This window comes from Homarus americanus, unplaced genomic scaffold, assembly GCF_018991925.1.
Source record: "Homarus americanus isolate GMGI-L3 unplaced genomic scaffold, GMGI_Hamer_2.0 scaffold21796, whole genome shotgun sequence".
Lineage (NCBI taxonomy): Eukaryota > Metazoa > Arthropoda > Malacostraca > Decapoda > Nephropidae > Homarus > Homarus americanus.
In genome coordinates, this window is record NW_024728843.1 from 240,001 (window position 1) to 255,830 (window position 15,830).

General features: G+C 47.3%; 1 protein-coding gene across 1 annotated transcript in view; it reads left to right on the forward strand.

Annotated features, from left to right (window-relative positions):
• LOC121866242 overlaps window positions 1–7,130 on the forward strand; it is a 46,145-nt gene extending 39,015 nt beyond the window's left edge. The window contains exons 2-3 of the mRNA XM_042365854.1: window positions 3,344–3,538; window positions 5,180–7,130. Of these exons, the coding sequence (XP_042221788.1) occupies window positions 3,344–3,538; window positions 5,180–7,130 (2,146 nt within the window). The remainder of the gene's footprint in view (window positions 1–3,343; window positions 3,539–5,179) is intronic.
• Window positions 7,131–15,830: the final 8,700 nt, after the last annotated feature.

The following is a 15,830-nucleotide window of genomic DNA, read 5'->3' on the forward strand; positions in this document are numbered from 1 at the left end:
CGTTATAGCTCACAGGATGAGTATGGGGTGCACAATAAACTAGCTGCTCTATACACTATCAAAACCCCACACCACCACAGCCACCTCACCACATCATCACAACCCTCACACCACATCACACCTCATCACCCCACTATCCACAACCCTCACCACAACAACCCCAACCACCAAAACCCCACCACCACAACCCATCACCACCATAACCCTCACCACACCACACCACCACAACCCCTCACCATCACAACCCTCACCACACCACCACAACCCTCACCACACCCACCACCACAACCCCTCACCACCACAACCCCCACCACACCACCACAACCTCACCACACCACACACCACAACCCTCACCATCACAACCTCACCACACCACCACCACAACCTCACCACACCACACCACAACCTCACCACACCACCACCCACAACCCTCACCACACCATCCACAACCTCACCACCACAACTCGTCCATGTCTCTTTTAATACGTTGGTGGCGTAACACATTAGACCAGGTCTTTCATCACTCTTACTTTTCTAACAAGTTTTGGCTTGGCTTTCCTCTTACCAACTTTAATTGTTACTCCCATAAAAGAGGGGAGAGGGGAGGGGGAGGAAGGGGAAGGGGGAGGAAGGGGAAGGGAAGGGTGGAGGAGAGGGAGGAGAGATGGGAGGGAAGAGGTAGAGATAGTTTTAACCAGCCTCTTTTGTGAAGGAGGAGGAGGAGGAGGAGGAAGGAGGGGAGAGGAGGAGAGAGGAGGAGGAGGAGGAGGAGGAGGAGGAGGAGGAGGAGGAGGAGGAGAGGTGGGGAGGAGCCAGTAGGGAACGAGGGGAGGAGGAAGAGAGGTGGGGAGGAGCCAGTAGGGAACGAGGAAGAGTAGAGTAGAGAGGAGTAAGAGTTATAGTCTGATCTTCCTTTTACTCTAATGAAGCAAAAAGAGAGAAGTAAGAGAGTAGGAACCTATCCATCCTTCCTCTCTTCCTTCTCTCCTTCTCTTCCTCCTCCCCTCCTTTACACACTCCTCTAACCTGTTGAAATAGTTAAAGCTGAGGATCAAAATGAATCACTCAAGAGAAGATTAAAAGTGTGTGTGTGTGTGTGTGTGTGTGTGTGTGTGTGTGTGTGTGTGTGTGTGTGTGTGTGTGTGTGTATGTGCAGAGTGTGTTGTCCTGCAAAAGTAGTCCCACACTCCCTCCCTCCCCCTCCCACCACCTACCCCTACCCTATCCTCCCTCCTCCCTACCCCTACTTCCTATCCTCCCTCCTCCATATGATTCCTCCTAACCCTTCCTCCCCCTCCACCTACCTTCCCTCCCCCCCACCCTTAGGAGCAACACTGAGCCAGGACACAGATTCGCCCCCGTTGGATCTTATTTCAATGATCATTGTTACGTACCAGACCTTCACACGAGAGGAGGAGGAGGAGGAGGAGGAAGAAAAGGGAGGTGGAGGAAAATAGGAGGAGGGAGGAGGAGGAAGAAGAAGAAGAGGAGGAGGAGGAATAGGAAGAAGAGGAGGAGGGGGAGGGCGAAGATGTGGTGGGGGATTAGGAGAGACAGAGTTGGGGGATGGTGAATGAAGAAATGCAGAGGAGAGAGATAAAGGGAGGAAGAGGAATGTAGGAAAAGAAAACCCAAAATTAAAAGAAAATAAAAGAAAAAGGAAGAGAGAGAGAGTGAGCACATAAGAGGAGGTCGTACCAGCAGTCTGTGGAGGCAGGAAACGAGGGAGGGAGGGAGGAGGGAGGGGAGGGAGGGGAGGAGGGAGGCAGGGGAGGAGGAGGGAAGGCAAATGAGGAATAAAAGTAATCCAATAAAGAAGAGACGATAGAGAACAGACGTGTCGGAGTGAATAGGAGAGAAAAAAAAGAGAGAGAGAGAGAGAGGTGGGAGGGGGGAATCGAAAGGAAATTTATAGCTAGGGAAGGAAGAAGGAGAGGAAGCCTAGGGAAGGGGAAGGAAGAGATGAAAAGAGAAAGAAAACAGAAGATGAAAGAAGCGGAAATTAGAAGGGGGTGGAGGAGGGGAAAGAGGGGAGAGTGAAAGTAGAAGACCTAATAACTCAGCCACCCAGCCACCACAAGGTCCAAGAGCTCACAACTCTTTAGAGGAAAGACATACAACTCTCATTAACAAACTACTCTGAGAGCTCGTTGTGTTGTATCCTCACACTAAGTTTGGTTCAGATTCATCCGTATTTGTTTAAGTTATCGCGTGGACAAGACACGGACAGACGGACGGACGCACGACGGTTGGGTGGAGGCACGGACGGAAGGAAGGATTCGTATGTCCAATGGCAGTGGACAAAATGGAGAAGAAAGCTGGGAGAGAGAGAGAGAGAGAGAGAGAGAGAGAGAGAGAGAGAGAGAGAGACCTGTGGCTGGCACTGAAGGTAATTGACCTGTCAGCTGACCAGTGCCACATGGCGTACCCTCCACACACCTGCTGGGCTCGACTCTTCACGCACCTGCTGGACCTGACCCTGATAGGCTGGGTTTGATTACGCTAATCGAAGTTAGGTTAGGTTAGGTTAGGTTAGGTTAGGTTAGGTTAGGTTAGGTTAGGTTACATTGCGTTACTATATATTTCGGATCCAAATTCTAGCGAGTCTCACCAATTAACGACTCCCACACATAGCGAATCCCCCCCAAAACGAATCCCCTACCGAATCCCTCATAAACCAATTAGCGAGCCCCACCAAAACAATTAATCCCATTGTTAGCGAATCCCCCCCAAACTAATCCCCCACCATACATACCTCCACTCCCAACCCAGCTGCCGTAATCCCCTCATTCACATGGATCTCTGCCCTAGGTAAACACTTCAATGAATAAACATCAGGATTACAAGGGATTTTACACGTATAAAAATAACTGCCTTTTAGTCACACAGCTGCCAGGAAAATCCATATTAGCCCTTCACCTCCCGGATTTATTTCAGCAAGTGTTCGGGTAAAAAAAATCCCACCAGGCAAAAAAATCCCTTCATCACGAATATAACCAAATGGAATAAATCCTAATATGTCTTAAGTTGCTTCTACGTTCCATTCTGAACTAGATTGTTAGGTTAGGTTAGGTTAGGTTAGGTTTGGTTAGGTTAGGTTAGGTTTGGTTAGGTTAGGTTAGGTTAGGTTAGATTATGTTAGGTTAGGTTAGGGAAAACTGGAAAGGCTCCTTCACCAAACTACCACAATCACCACTACCAACACCATTAATACTACCACTACCAATACTACCACAACCACCACCATTACCACAATCACCACTACCACCAGCATCAGGTGTTCGAGTGAGTCAGTTAACAATACTCTTGCATTGATTCCCTTTTACAATTTACATATCGGCAGTTCATCACGCCAGGTGGTTCGACACTTGTGTTCACTCGAAGCACCACAGATGAGACCAGACCCTCAGTGGTACACACAGTGGGCGGGTGGAGAGGCCCATCGACGTGGGGTGGAGAATGAACCCTTTGACTACATGTTCCAAACCCCTATTGAACTCTTTGGATACTGGTTCGAAGCTCCTATGATGAAGCCAATGTATAGGAATTTCACTTTAGTAAGGCCACAGTATGATGCACACACACACACACACACACACACACACACACAGATAATGTACTGATGTAGGTTAAAAAATGGTTGTGTTTGTTGCTCAGCGGTGTTGTAATAGTAATTGTTTGTACGTGGATATGCATATTAAAGTCTTTGTTGAGACTACTGTAATAATAATAATAATAATAATAATAATAATAATAATAATAATAATAATAATAATAATAATAATAATAATAAAAACATACATTCATTAAACGCAAAATATTTCAATAAACCTTTCAGTCTCATCAATATGCAATTCCATAAATATTTCACCAGGTTTCTGTCATCCTCGTCCACAGGTACAGGTACAGGTCGCCCCCATTGTTATCGTACCTGTGTAGCCTCACCTGGGGTCGTAATCTTAAAGGATCGTAACTCATACCCCCCCTCCATTACGATAACCCAGTCAATTATTTAATTTACAATACACTACAAGTTGGTATCCAAGATGGCGTCTAAAAAACACACAGACTCTTACTTAAGGTAAACAAAAATTACCTTAATGATGCGTATTTTTGGTATTCCTGACGCTAACAGTTAAGAGAGAGAGTAGAGCAACTAATTAAGAAAAAAAAGTTAGTGATCCGCTATAGATAAATTCACCCCGGCATCATCATCATCATCATCATCACCATCATCACCACCACCACCTTCACCACCACCACCTCTTGAATATTGGACCAACTCCTTCCCACTGACCTATAAATCAAGACTCGACCATTACAAGACAACCGCCTGGTGGTTCCCCCAACAAGCAGAGGCTATCAAAGGCCAATTTAAGGCTGATCGTCCCTAACCATCACCCTGGGCCCTGACCGAGGCATAATGACCTCCTCCCACCTCCTCCTTCCCCTTCCATCAGTATAATGATGTGGATAACTACTGTCTGTGATGGAAGGCAGGTGAAAGGAGTGTGGCCTGTCATGGGTGTGGCCTGTCATGGGGGCAGCAGACAGACAGACAGGGCTCAGGGTGCTGTCTATTTTATGGGAGAGAGACGGTAGAGAGACAAACAAACAAACAGATAGATTCATGATGTTTTGGTCCAGTCTTCCTCCACCTTCGGGTATCTTATTGCCTCTCTTCCTTCTTTCTCCCTCCCTCGGCTGTCCATCCCTTCCTTCCTTCCTCCCTCCCTCGGGCCCCTTCCTTCCTTCCTTCCTCTTCCTCGACGGCCCTTCCTTCCTTCCTTCCTCTCCTCGACGGCCCTTCCTTCCTTCCTTCCTTTCTCCCTCCTCCCTCAACGGCCTCACCCATTCCCTCCTCACTCTCTCCCTGCCCTCCCTCACCACACTCCTCTCGGGCACTGATCCTCATTCTCACCTCCTCCCTCACTCCCTCACTCTCATCCCCTCTCTCACCCCCATTCCCTCACTCCCCTCCCCCATTCCCCCTGCACTAATCCCATTTCTAACCAACCATTGTTAATTCGCTGAATACGCTAATCCGAATCAAATCCCTCCTACCCCTATAAATCCCAATCCCATTCGGCACTGTTCCTAGTTCGAGACTTTAGTGTTCCTATAAGTCCAGTATCGTTCAGTGGTCCTCCTGAAGTTAAGTGGCACAGTTCCTACACAGTACCACAGCTCTTACACAGTGGCTCAGTTCACAGTGCCACAGCTCTTACACAGTGGCACATTCCTACACAGTGCCACAGCTCTTACACAATGGCACAGTTCCCACAGTGCCACAGCTCTTACACAGTGGCACAGTTCTACACAGTACCACAGCTCTTACACAGTGGCACAGTTCCTACACAGTACCACAGCTCTTACAGTGGCACTGTTCTACACAGTACCACAGCTCTTACACAGTGGCACAGTTCTACACAGCTCTTACACAATGGCACTGTTCTACACAGTACCACAGCTCTTACACAGTGGCACAGTTCCTACACAGTACCACAGCTCTTACACAGTGGCACAGTTCTACACAGTACCACAGCTCACAACATTCCTACACATGCCACAGCTCTTACAGTGGCACAGTTCCACACAGTACCACAGCTCTTACACAGTGGCACAGTTCCTACACAGTACCACAGCTCTTACACAATGGCACAGTTCTACAAGTACCACAGCTCTTACACAGTGGCACACCACGTGCACAGCTCTTCACACAATGGCACTGTTCCTACACAGTACCACAGCTTTACACAGTGGCACTGTTCCTACACAGTACCACAGCTCTTACACAGTGGCACAGTTCCTACACAGTACCACAGCTCCACACAGTGGCACAGTTCCTACACAGTACCACAGCTCTTACACAGTGGCACTGTTCCTACACAGTACCACAGCTCTTACACAGTGGCCGGTTCCTACACAGTACCACAGCTCTTACACAATGGCACTGTTCCCACAGCTACCTAGCTCTTACACAATGGCACTGTTCCTACACAGTACCACAGCTCTTACACAGTGGCACAGTTCCTACACAGTACCACAGCTCTTACACAGTGGCACTGTTCCTACACAGTACCACAGCTCTTACACAGTGGCACAGTTCCCACAGTACCACAGCTCTTACACAATGGCACTGTTCCTACAGTACCACAGCTCTACAGTACTGTTCCTCACACAGTACCACAGCTCTTACACAGTGGCACAGTTCCTACACAGTACCACAGCTCTTACACAATGGCACTGTTCCTACACAGTACCACAGCTCTTACAAGTCACTGTTCCTACAGTACCATAGCTCTTACACAGTGGCACAGTTCCTACACAGTACCAAGCTCTTACACAGTGGCACAGTTCCTACACAGTACCACAGCTCTTACAGTGGCACAGTTCACACACAGACCACAGCTCTTACACAGTGGCACAGTTCCTACACAGTACCACAGCTCTTACACAATGGCATTCCTACACAGTACCACAATACAATGGCACTGTTCTACGTACCACAGCTCTTACAGTGGCACAGTTCCTACACAGTACCACAGCTCTTACACAATGGCACTGTTCCTACACAGTACCACAGCTCTTACACAGTGGCACTGTTCCTACACAGTACCACAGCTCTTACACAGTGGCACAGTTCCTACACAGTACCACAGCTCTTACACAGTGGCACAGTTCCTACACAGTACCACAGCTCATACACAGTGGCACAGTTCCTACACAGTACCACAGCTCTTACACAGTGGCACAGTTCCTACACAGTACCAACAGCTCTTACACAGTGGCAGTTCACCAGTACCACAGCTCTTACACAGTGGCACAGTTCCTACAGTACCACAGCTCTTACACAGTGGCACAGTTCCTACACAGTGCCACAGCTCTTACAATGCAGTTCCTACACAGTACCACAGCCCTTACAGTGGCACAGTTCCTCACACAGTGCCACAGCTCTTCACACAGTGGCAGTTCCTACACAGTACCACAGCTCTTACACAGTGGCACAGTTCACAGTACCACAGCTCTACATGCAGTTCCTACACAGTGCCACAGCTCTTACACAGTGGCACAGTTCCTACACAGTACCACAGCTCTTACACAATGGCACAGTTCCTACACAGTACTAGCTCTTATACAGTGTTTAGTTCCTACACATACCACAGCTCTTACACAGTGGCACAGTTCCAAGGTCCACCACTGTACAGTTCCCAACACTATTCCTAATGTTTCTATGGCACAATAATTGCTTTTTAATCCTCGTCTCCATTACCACAGTCCTATCTATAATGTGGTAGAGAGAGACATTAGTAACACACAGTAAGAGGTCACAGTCACCCCCAACAGCCAATCACCTAACCTGGAGTAGTAAAGACGTGACCAGGAAGTTATGTACCGACGACAGTAAACCTGGAGAAGGTGCGTCGTGTACTTGTGTCTGACCTCCCCACCAGCTGACCTCACCTCTGGGCCCTCACCTCCCCCACCAGCTGGCTTCACACCAGGGGTCCTCAATGTGTCCCCCTCACCAGCTGACCTCACACTCTGGGCCCTCACCTCCCCACCAGCTGGCCACCTCGGGGCCCTCACCTCCCCACCAGCTAGCTTCACACTCAGGGCCCTCAATGTCTCCCTCCACCGCTCACTCGGGCCTCCACCTCCCCACCAGCTGGCCTCACTCTGGGCCCTCACCTCCCACCAGCTGGCTTCACACTCAGGGCCCTCAATGTCCCCACGGCTTCCACTCGGCCTCACCTCCCACCAGCTGGCTTCACACTCGGGGCCCTCACTTCCCCCACCAGCCTCACCCTGGGCCCTCACCAGCTGACCTCACACTCTGGGCCCTCACCTCCCCCACACTGGGCTAACCACCAGCTGGCTTCACACTCGGGTTACACCCACAGCTGGCCTCACACTCTGGGCCCTCCCTCCCCACCAGCTGGCATCACCTCTGGGCCTAACCTCCCCACCAGCTGGCTTCACACTCAGGGTCCTCAATGTGTCCCCTCACCAGCTGACCTCACACTCTGGGCCCTCACCTCCCCACCAGCTGGCATCACACTCAGGGTCTCAATGTGTCCCCTCCCAGCTGGCCTCACACTCTGGGCCCTCACCTCTCCACCAGCTGGCTTTACACTCGGGGTCCTGAATGTGTCCCCCCCACCAGCTGACCTCACACTCTGGGCCCTCACTTCCCCACCAGCTGGCTTCACACTCGGGGTCCTCAATGTGTCCCCCTCACCAGCTGACCTCACACTCGGGGCCCTCACCTCCCCACCAGCTGGCCTCACACTTTGGTCCTCAACGTCCACAAGACCAGAAAAGTTCATCTTTATGAGTTGGGAAAAAGTTGTTAGCGTCTTCCCTTGACACTGGCGGGTTAAGTAGCGTTGTTGGCCTCGTAAAACTGTCCACAGCTTGTGTTAAAGTCTCACTCCTGTTGCCAATAAGTTCCCTTGATACTGAAGGAGTTTTAAAAGTCCGTCGTGAATTAAGGAGCGACTGTCAGGGGGCAATTTGTCGTCTGTGTCTCTCGGTGTTAATACGTTGATCTGGTCCTGAGGCAACTTACAACTCAATATAAAAGTGCAACAGTCGACCGCTTCTGAGTGAGTCATGTTCACGGAAGCAATAAACCAACTTACATCTGTCAACAAGTCCAAGATCCTTCAGCTCTTTAACTCCTCTCTTACTCAACTTACAACTCAAGTTCATAATTTATATTAAACACAACGCCAGTACGAGCACTCAACACCGCCTGGGTCTTTCCGTCCAACGAGTATGAAGAGTCCCTTATGGAAAACTACACCAGGTCATCCTCTCCCCATCTACCCAGCCACCCACTCCATCTCCCATCACGCTCTCCCCATCTCCCCAACCATCCTCTCCCCACGACACAATAAACCTGACAAATTGCCTAACTCCCCACCAACAAGGTAGTGCCCCTTGAGGACACCACGCCCCACCAGGAACATGCCCCCTCCCTCCTCTCCTTCACAATCCCAGACAGCAACACGCACGCTCACAGCCACCCAGTGTCACCCTAAACCTTGGTTCTTAAGAGTATACATAGTAACTCCTAACCTCGCTTACAACACCGTGTATATATGCTACCTTCTACACGTGACCTAAAAGCCCCGTACATGTATATATCTACCTATATACCCCGTCTATCTACAAGGTTCAACATATATACCAAAAAACATACATATATACAGTATTTAAATTAGTAATTCACGGCAGATAAACTAACTAGGTAGGAGAGGTCAACCTTTGTGATCTTTAGTATGTAAATGAGATATGCTAAACTGACACGATTAAAATATAATACGTGACCTTTCCTATTTCAATTACATAGACTGAGTAACACATTATACGGCACAGGCAGACTACAGGTAGATTAGAGGTAGACTATAGGTAGATTACAGGTTGACTATACTGTAGGTAGACTATAGGTAGATTACAGGTACACTACAGACTGACGCTCGTAGTGCTAGATGACGTGGTTACTGTCAGTGGTGTGGTCAGTGGCAGATGGTGTGGTCAGTGGCAGATGGTGTGGTCAGTGGCAGATGGTGTGGTCAGTGCCAGATGGTGTGGTCGGTATATCCTATTATTCTCGCCGGGAGGTTGTGACTGTCAAATGAATGTGTGTTTATTTGGACAGTCACCATCAGCCAATGTGGCGGGCAGGGGGGCAGGTGGGTGAATTTAGTGGATTGATAAGAGGTGGGTGTAAACAAAGTGAGTTGTGTGTGTGTGTGTGTGTGTGTGTGTGTGTGTGTGTGTGTGTGTGTGTGTATGTGTGTGCGTGTGTGTGTGTGTGATATTAATAATAATAATAATAATAAACGGTTTATTAATAGAGTTGCAGCCGGTGGTTGAAAATATACAGACTTACATTTGATTTAGACATAATGATATAATATGCATTGAATACATTTACAGGGCTGTACAGTACATAAATCAGGAGTTGTTTATTATTTTAACAATAGATGGAATGGTGCTGTTCTTATATCTATCGGTGCAGGCTCTTATGGGCTGAATTTTGTTGTAGTGGTGGACTGCGCGAGTTGGGTGGGGGGGCTGCAGGTGGCAGGAGGTGTGTGTGTGTGTGTGTGTGTGTGTGTGTGTGTGTGTGTGTGTGTGTGTGTGTGTGTGTGTGTGTGTGTTTTAGTCAGTGAAAAACTAAACATTCATAAAAGAAGGAGAGCATAAAAAATCACGAGTGAAAAAGGAGAAAGAGAGACAGAAAAGTATGCGCGCTAATTGGTTCCTCCTTCCTCACCACCCCCCCTCTCCCTCACCCACCCCTCCCTCCTCTCACCCCAACCCCTCCCAAACCCCCCTCTTCTCCCTCCCCTCACCCGCCCTCTCCCTCCCTCCCTCCTTCATCCACCCCTTCCCTTCACCCTCCCTCCTTTCCCCCCCATCTACATTCCACATCCCTACCACCATTACCACCACATCCCTACCACCATTACCACCACATCCCTACCACCATTACCACCACATCCCTACCACCATTGCCACCACATCCCTACCACCACATCCCTACCACCCTCACCACCACATCCCTACCACCCTCACCACCACGCTCTCCTTCCCTACCTACCACAATCATCAGTCTCCCCTACCAACATCGCTATACCTCCCTACCACAATTTAATCCCTGAATCAAGTGGCAGACTATATGACTAATTACCCCTTAAGTGGCAGACTATATAACTAATTACCCCTTAAGTGGCAGACTATCTGACTAATTACCCCTTAAGTGGCAGACTATATAACTAATTACCCCTTAAGTGGCAGATTATATAACTAATTACCCCTTAAGTGGCAGATTATATGACTAATTACCCCTTAAGTGGCAATTATAATACACTTACTTACCTCTTAGTTAAATGGCAGACTACTCACTGCTAATGACTCACCACTTCCCATCAATCGCCAGTGGAGGCAGAAGGCGAGAGCAAACGTTCGACTTTCGGTGGAAAACGAACGTCAGGCGATGCCGATTGCCTGCAGTGGCGATGTTTTTACTGGGAGAAGCGGAGTGAAGAGAGGGGACTTGATCTCCTGAAAGCGGTTGTCAGCTGATATGCAAATCCGGTGTGTCAGCAGGTAGGAGGGATTACCGGATTAACAGCGAGAGGATTTACGGATTTAACAGTGAGGGCATTTACGGATTTAACAGTGACGGCATTTACAGATTTAACAGTGAGGGGATTTACAGATTTAACAGTGAGGGGATTTACGGATTTAACAGTGAGGGGATTTACAGATTTAACAGTGAGGGGAATACTGAATAGATAGTAAAGGGATTTATAGGATTAATCACTTGGTGGATTTACCCGATTAATATCAAGTGAATTTTCCGGTTAACAGTAAGGGATTTGTAGGATTTACAGCAGAAGGATTTATCAGGTTAACAATAAGGCGAATTATCAGATCAACATCAATTAAGAGCAAACTATTAACGGATTTAATTCCAAGGGATTTACATAACCGGAAACATTTAACATCAATGGATTTACAGAACCTGGCAATACAGGATTTATCGGAAATAACATTAACGGATAAACTAGAGACCATGAGGACCAACACACAACCAGACCGGATTTGTCAAATGAAATCCCATTAACGTGAGTCGGGCAAAATCCCCACCCTCAATAATCGAATGTTAAATAATCCCCTATATGACTGTATGTGTGTGTGTGTGTGTGTGTGTGTGGTTGCAGTAATTAAAATACATGTATTAATTAGCAATCTGAGAGATCAGTTACCAGTATCACGCAGTAAGAGCCACTAGGTGTGAGAGCCACATAAACACGCCACTATCTTTAAAGGTGCCGCTGGCTGCCTCATTATACGCCTCCCTCACCTGTGTTTATCTACAACCAGGTAAATATTTCCTCTCATCATACACCTGTAAGTCCTTAAGTGTTCCAGGTGCCTCCTCAGACGAGATTTGTAAACATTAACACAGGATTAAGCTTAAACGTTGTTAAATCTCCCTCTGGCGTAGTTTTAACACAGGAATAGATTAACACAGCATTTTTAACACATACTAACGCTGATTTAGATTAACACAGCATTTTTAAAACAGATATAAATGCTGATTTAGTTTAACACAGCATTTTTAACACCAATATTAACACTTTTTTAGTTTAAACATGTTAATATTTTTATAAACAGAATATGTTAATACTGTGTTATTGTACGTAAACTTTGGAAAGTATCTCGAGTTTTGTGGATAATATTAATATACACTTATGTTAATTATAAACATGTTAATATATTTTAGTGAGATAATTTTACACAGAAGTTAATAAAAGGCGGTTAAGTCCCCGTCCCCCCCAACTAACCTAACCTAACCTCCATCACACTTTAATTTACAAACAATTATCAAGGTTGTTATAGGTATGGTGTGGTAATAAAAACACACACACACACACACACACACACACACACACACACACACACACACACACACACACACACACACACACACACACACACACACACACACACACACACACACACACACACACACACACACACACACACACACACAGGTTGGTAGGATTCCCACGCCTCCTCTTACACATGAAAGACAATTTTTAAAGAAGACAACGTTAATTGCAAGGCCGCTGCTGTTTGTTTTGTATAATGAGACGCGCGTGTGTGTGTGTGTATGAATATGTTATAATAATATATAATATATTTCAACAATACAATGAATATATTTACCTGTATACTCATTATTCAATTATCAACCATTAAAAGACACCCCTAAAATCGACCATCATAAACACACACACACACACTCATACACAATACCCACCCACCACACACACACATACACACACATACACAATACACACACACACACACACACACATACACACACAACACAAACACACACACACACACACACACACACACACACACACACACACACACACACACACACACACACACACACACAACACAATACACACACACACACACACACACACACACACACACACACACACACACACACACACACACACACACACACACACACACACACCAAGGCAACAAGCCAGAAATTCTCACAGGTTTGTACGTGAAAAGTTTTCCCTTAAGTGACTCGCATAAGATAAGATTCACTCAAAGTGTAGTCAAAATGGCGTCCAGGTTACACTGAGACTCTACCTTAACTAAATACCTTCTCTTATCCTCAGTTGGTTAAGAGAATAAACGTGAAATAGGTGAGAATCTGAACCAGATAACAAAAAAAAATATGAATTTGCGAATATCAGAGGATCCGGGGCCAGACCAGGTGAGAAGGCACCCTCCCCCACCTGTGCCTGCATAGTGCCACACATCAGACCTACCTGGCCATTCCACGCCATCCTCTGACCCAGCGCGACACCACGCCACATGCTTCACCTGTACCACCACCACCACCACCACCACCACCAGCCACCAGGCCTGCTGGTGTCCTATTATGAGGCTGCACGGGTCAACTAAGTGGTCGTGAGTTGTTGTGTAGGCTGTTTCTGTATAGTGGTGATAGTGATGGTAGTGTGTGATAATGATGATAGTGGTGATGGTGGTAGTGGTGGTTACAGTAGGGTCGTTCACTGGTATTTAACACAACGGGAGTACCAACACATCAACAAAAGGATTATTCTCCTAAGTGTAGGCTGCTTGATTATAGGATGTTGGAGATCCTTCACTACCACATCACTGATACAGGTCGTTATGTGTAGGATTGGGTGTGTACTGATGGTTCACTGAGACATAACACTGCAAGATGTCTCTGTCACCAACTGCTAGGATACAGTACTATTAACAACAGGTCGACGAATGAAGCCTTTATGACGTGTAATATACCTGTCTTATACTGGTGGTGGTGTAGGAGGAGGAACTTTATCCCCAGCATGAGGAAGGGAGTGGTGTAGAGCCTGATGGGGTAGAGAGAGGCCCTGGCAACAGCAGCAGTATTAGGTTCAACAACACCCTCGAGATGTTCCTCCGAGCAACCCGCTGTTACCCTCCTAGTGATCCTCAGTCAAGTAGCAACAGTGGTGGTGAAGGAGAGAACACCATCATCATCACTACTACTACTACCACAACTACCATCACTACTATCATCACCAACACCACTACCATCACTATCATCATCACCATTACCACCACTACTACCACTACCACCATCATCACTACTGCTACCACCACAACTACCATCACTACTATCATCACCAACACCACTACCATCACTATCATCATCACCATTACCACCACTACTACCACTACCATCATCACTACCCACCACAACACCATCCTCTATCATCACCAACACCACTACATCCTATCATCACCATACCCACACTACCACCACATCATCACTACTGCTACCACCACAACTACCATCACTACTATCATCACCAACACCACTACCATCACTATCATCATCACCATTACCACCACTACTACCACTACCACCATCATCACTACTACCACCACCACCATCACCACCAGCAGCAGGTCAAAGCAGGTCGTCCCTCACGATGGTGGTGGCCCACGGTGCCTGTAGCGTTGACGTGCGTGAGGCGACCCAATATTTATTAGTAGCCCTGATTTACGCCAGATTACCTGAGACACCTGCCTCCAACACACCTGCCCCACACAACTGCCTCCACACACCTGCCTCACACACCTGCCCCCCACACACCTGCTCCCACACACCTGTCTCCTCCTCACAAGTTGGGTCTCCTTACAGCTCCTCAGGGACCAAGGTGGAAAAAAAAATCACCTGAAAAATGACGCGTTCCTGAGTTACCTGCAGAAAAATATAATTACCTGAAGTTTAGCAAAGGCGCAAGGTAACAATGGCCAACCTCACCTGTTTCTTGTGCCTGTGTCAAGGATGAGCAACTCCATGAAGGTGTCAAGAATACACACACACACACACACACACACACACACACACACACACACACACACACACACACACACACACACACACATTCATTAAAACTAAGTCAGGGTAACATGATATACAGTATACTCAGCCCTCTCTCCCTCGTTTCCCCTTATCTAACTCCCGTCATTCTCCCTTGCTTCCCTCATCTCACACCACCTTATCCTCCACATGCCTGTCCTTTCGTCGTCGTCTTCCCTACCCTCTACCTACCTTCACCTCACTTCAATCCTTCCCTCACTTCCCTTCCTCAATCTACACCTTACCTTCCCCTCACTTCACCCTTCCCTCCTTGCAACCTTTACCTCTCCCCCACACCCCCTCCTCCCCTCCTCCCCTCCTCCCCTCCCCCCTCGTCCAATAATAAAAACTGTACTGAAAATCATGAAAAGATCAAATCATTGTATACCGCTGGCGACTCCCTGCCCCCACCACAACCCCTCCCTCCCTCTCCACCCCCTCCCCTCTACCATCACCCCTCCCCACCACCACCAGTACATCACCACCTGCCTTTAATTAACACCTGAGTGACTTTAATATGCATAAAAAAAAATCACATATTTTCCTTACGTTCTTGTAATGTGAGCAGTCAGTCCTTCTGCTGTAACTCAGAATACAGAGGTGTATTCTGTACCTGATGGGGTTCACAATCAGATTATTGCATGAAGTGAATAAAATTTACGATCAGAATTCTGTTTTATATTGGGATGAAAATATACGATCAGATTCACCTTTTATATAACTGCTAGATACCACACACACACACACACACACACACACACACACACACACACACACACACACACACACAGCCACCCATAGTAAAAAAAAAAAAAAAAACATGACCAGACAT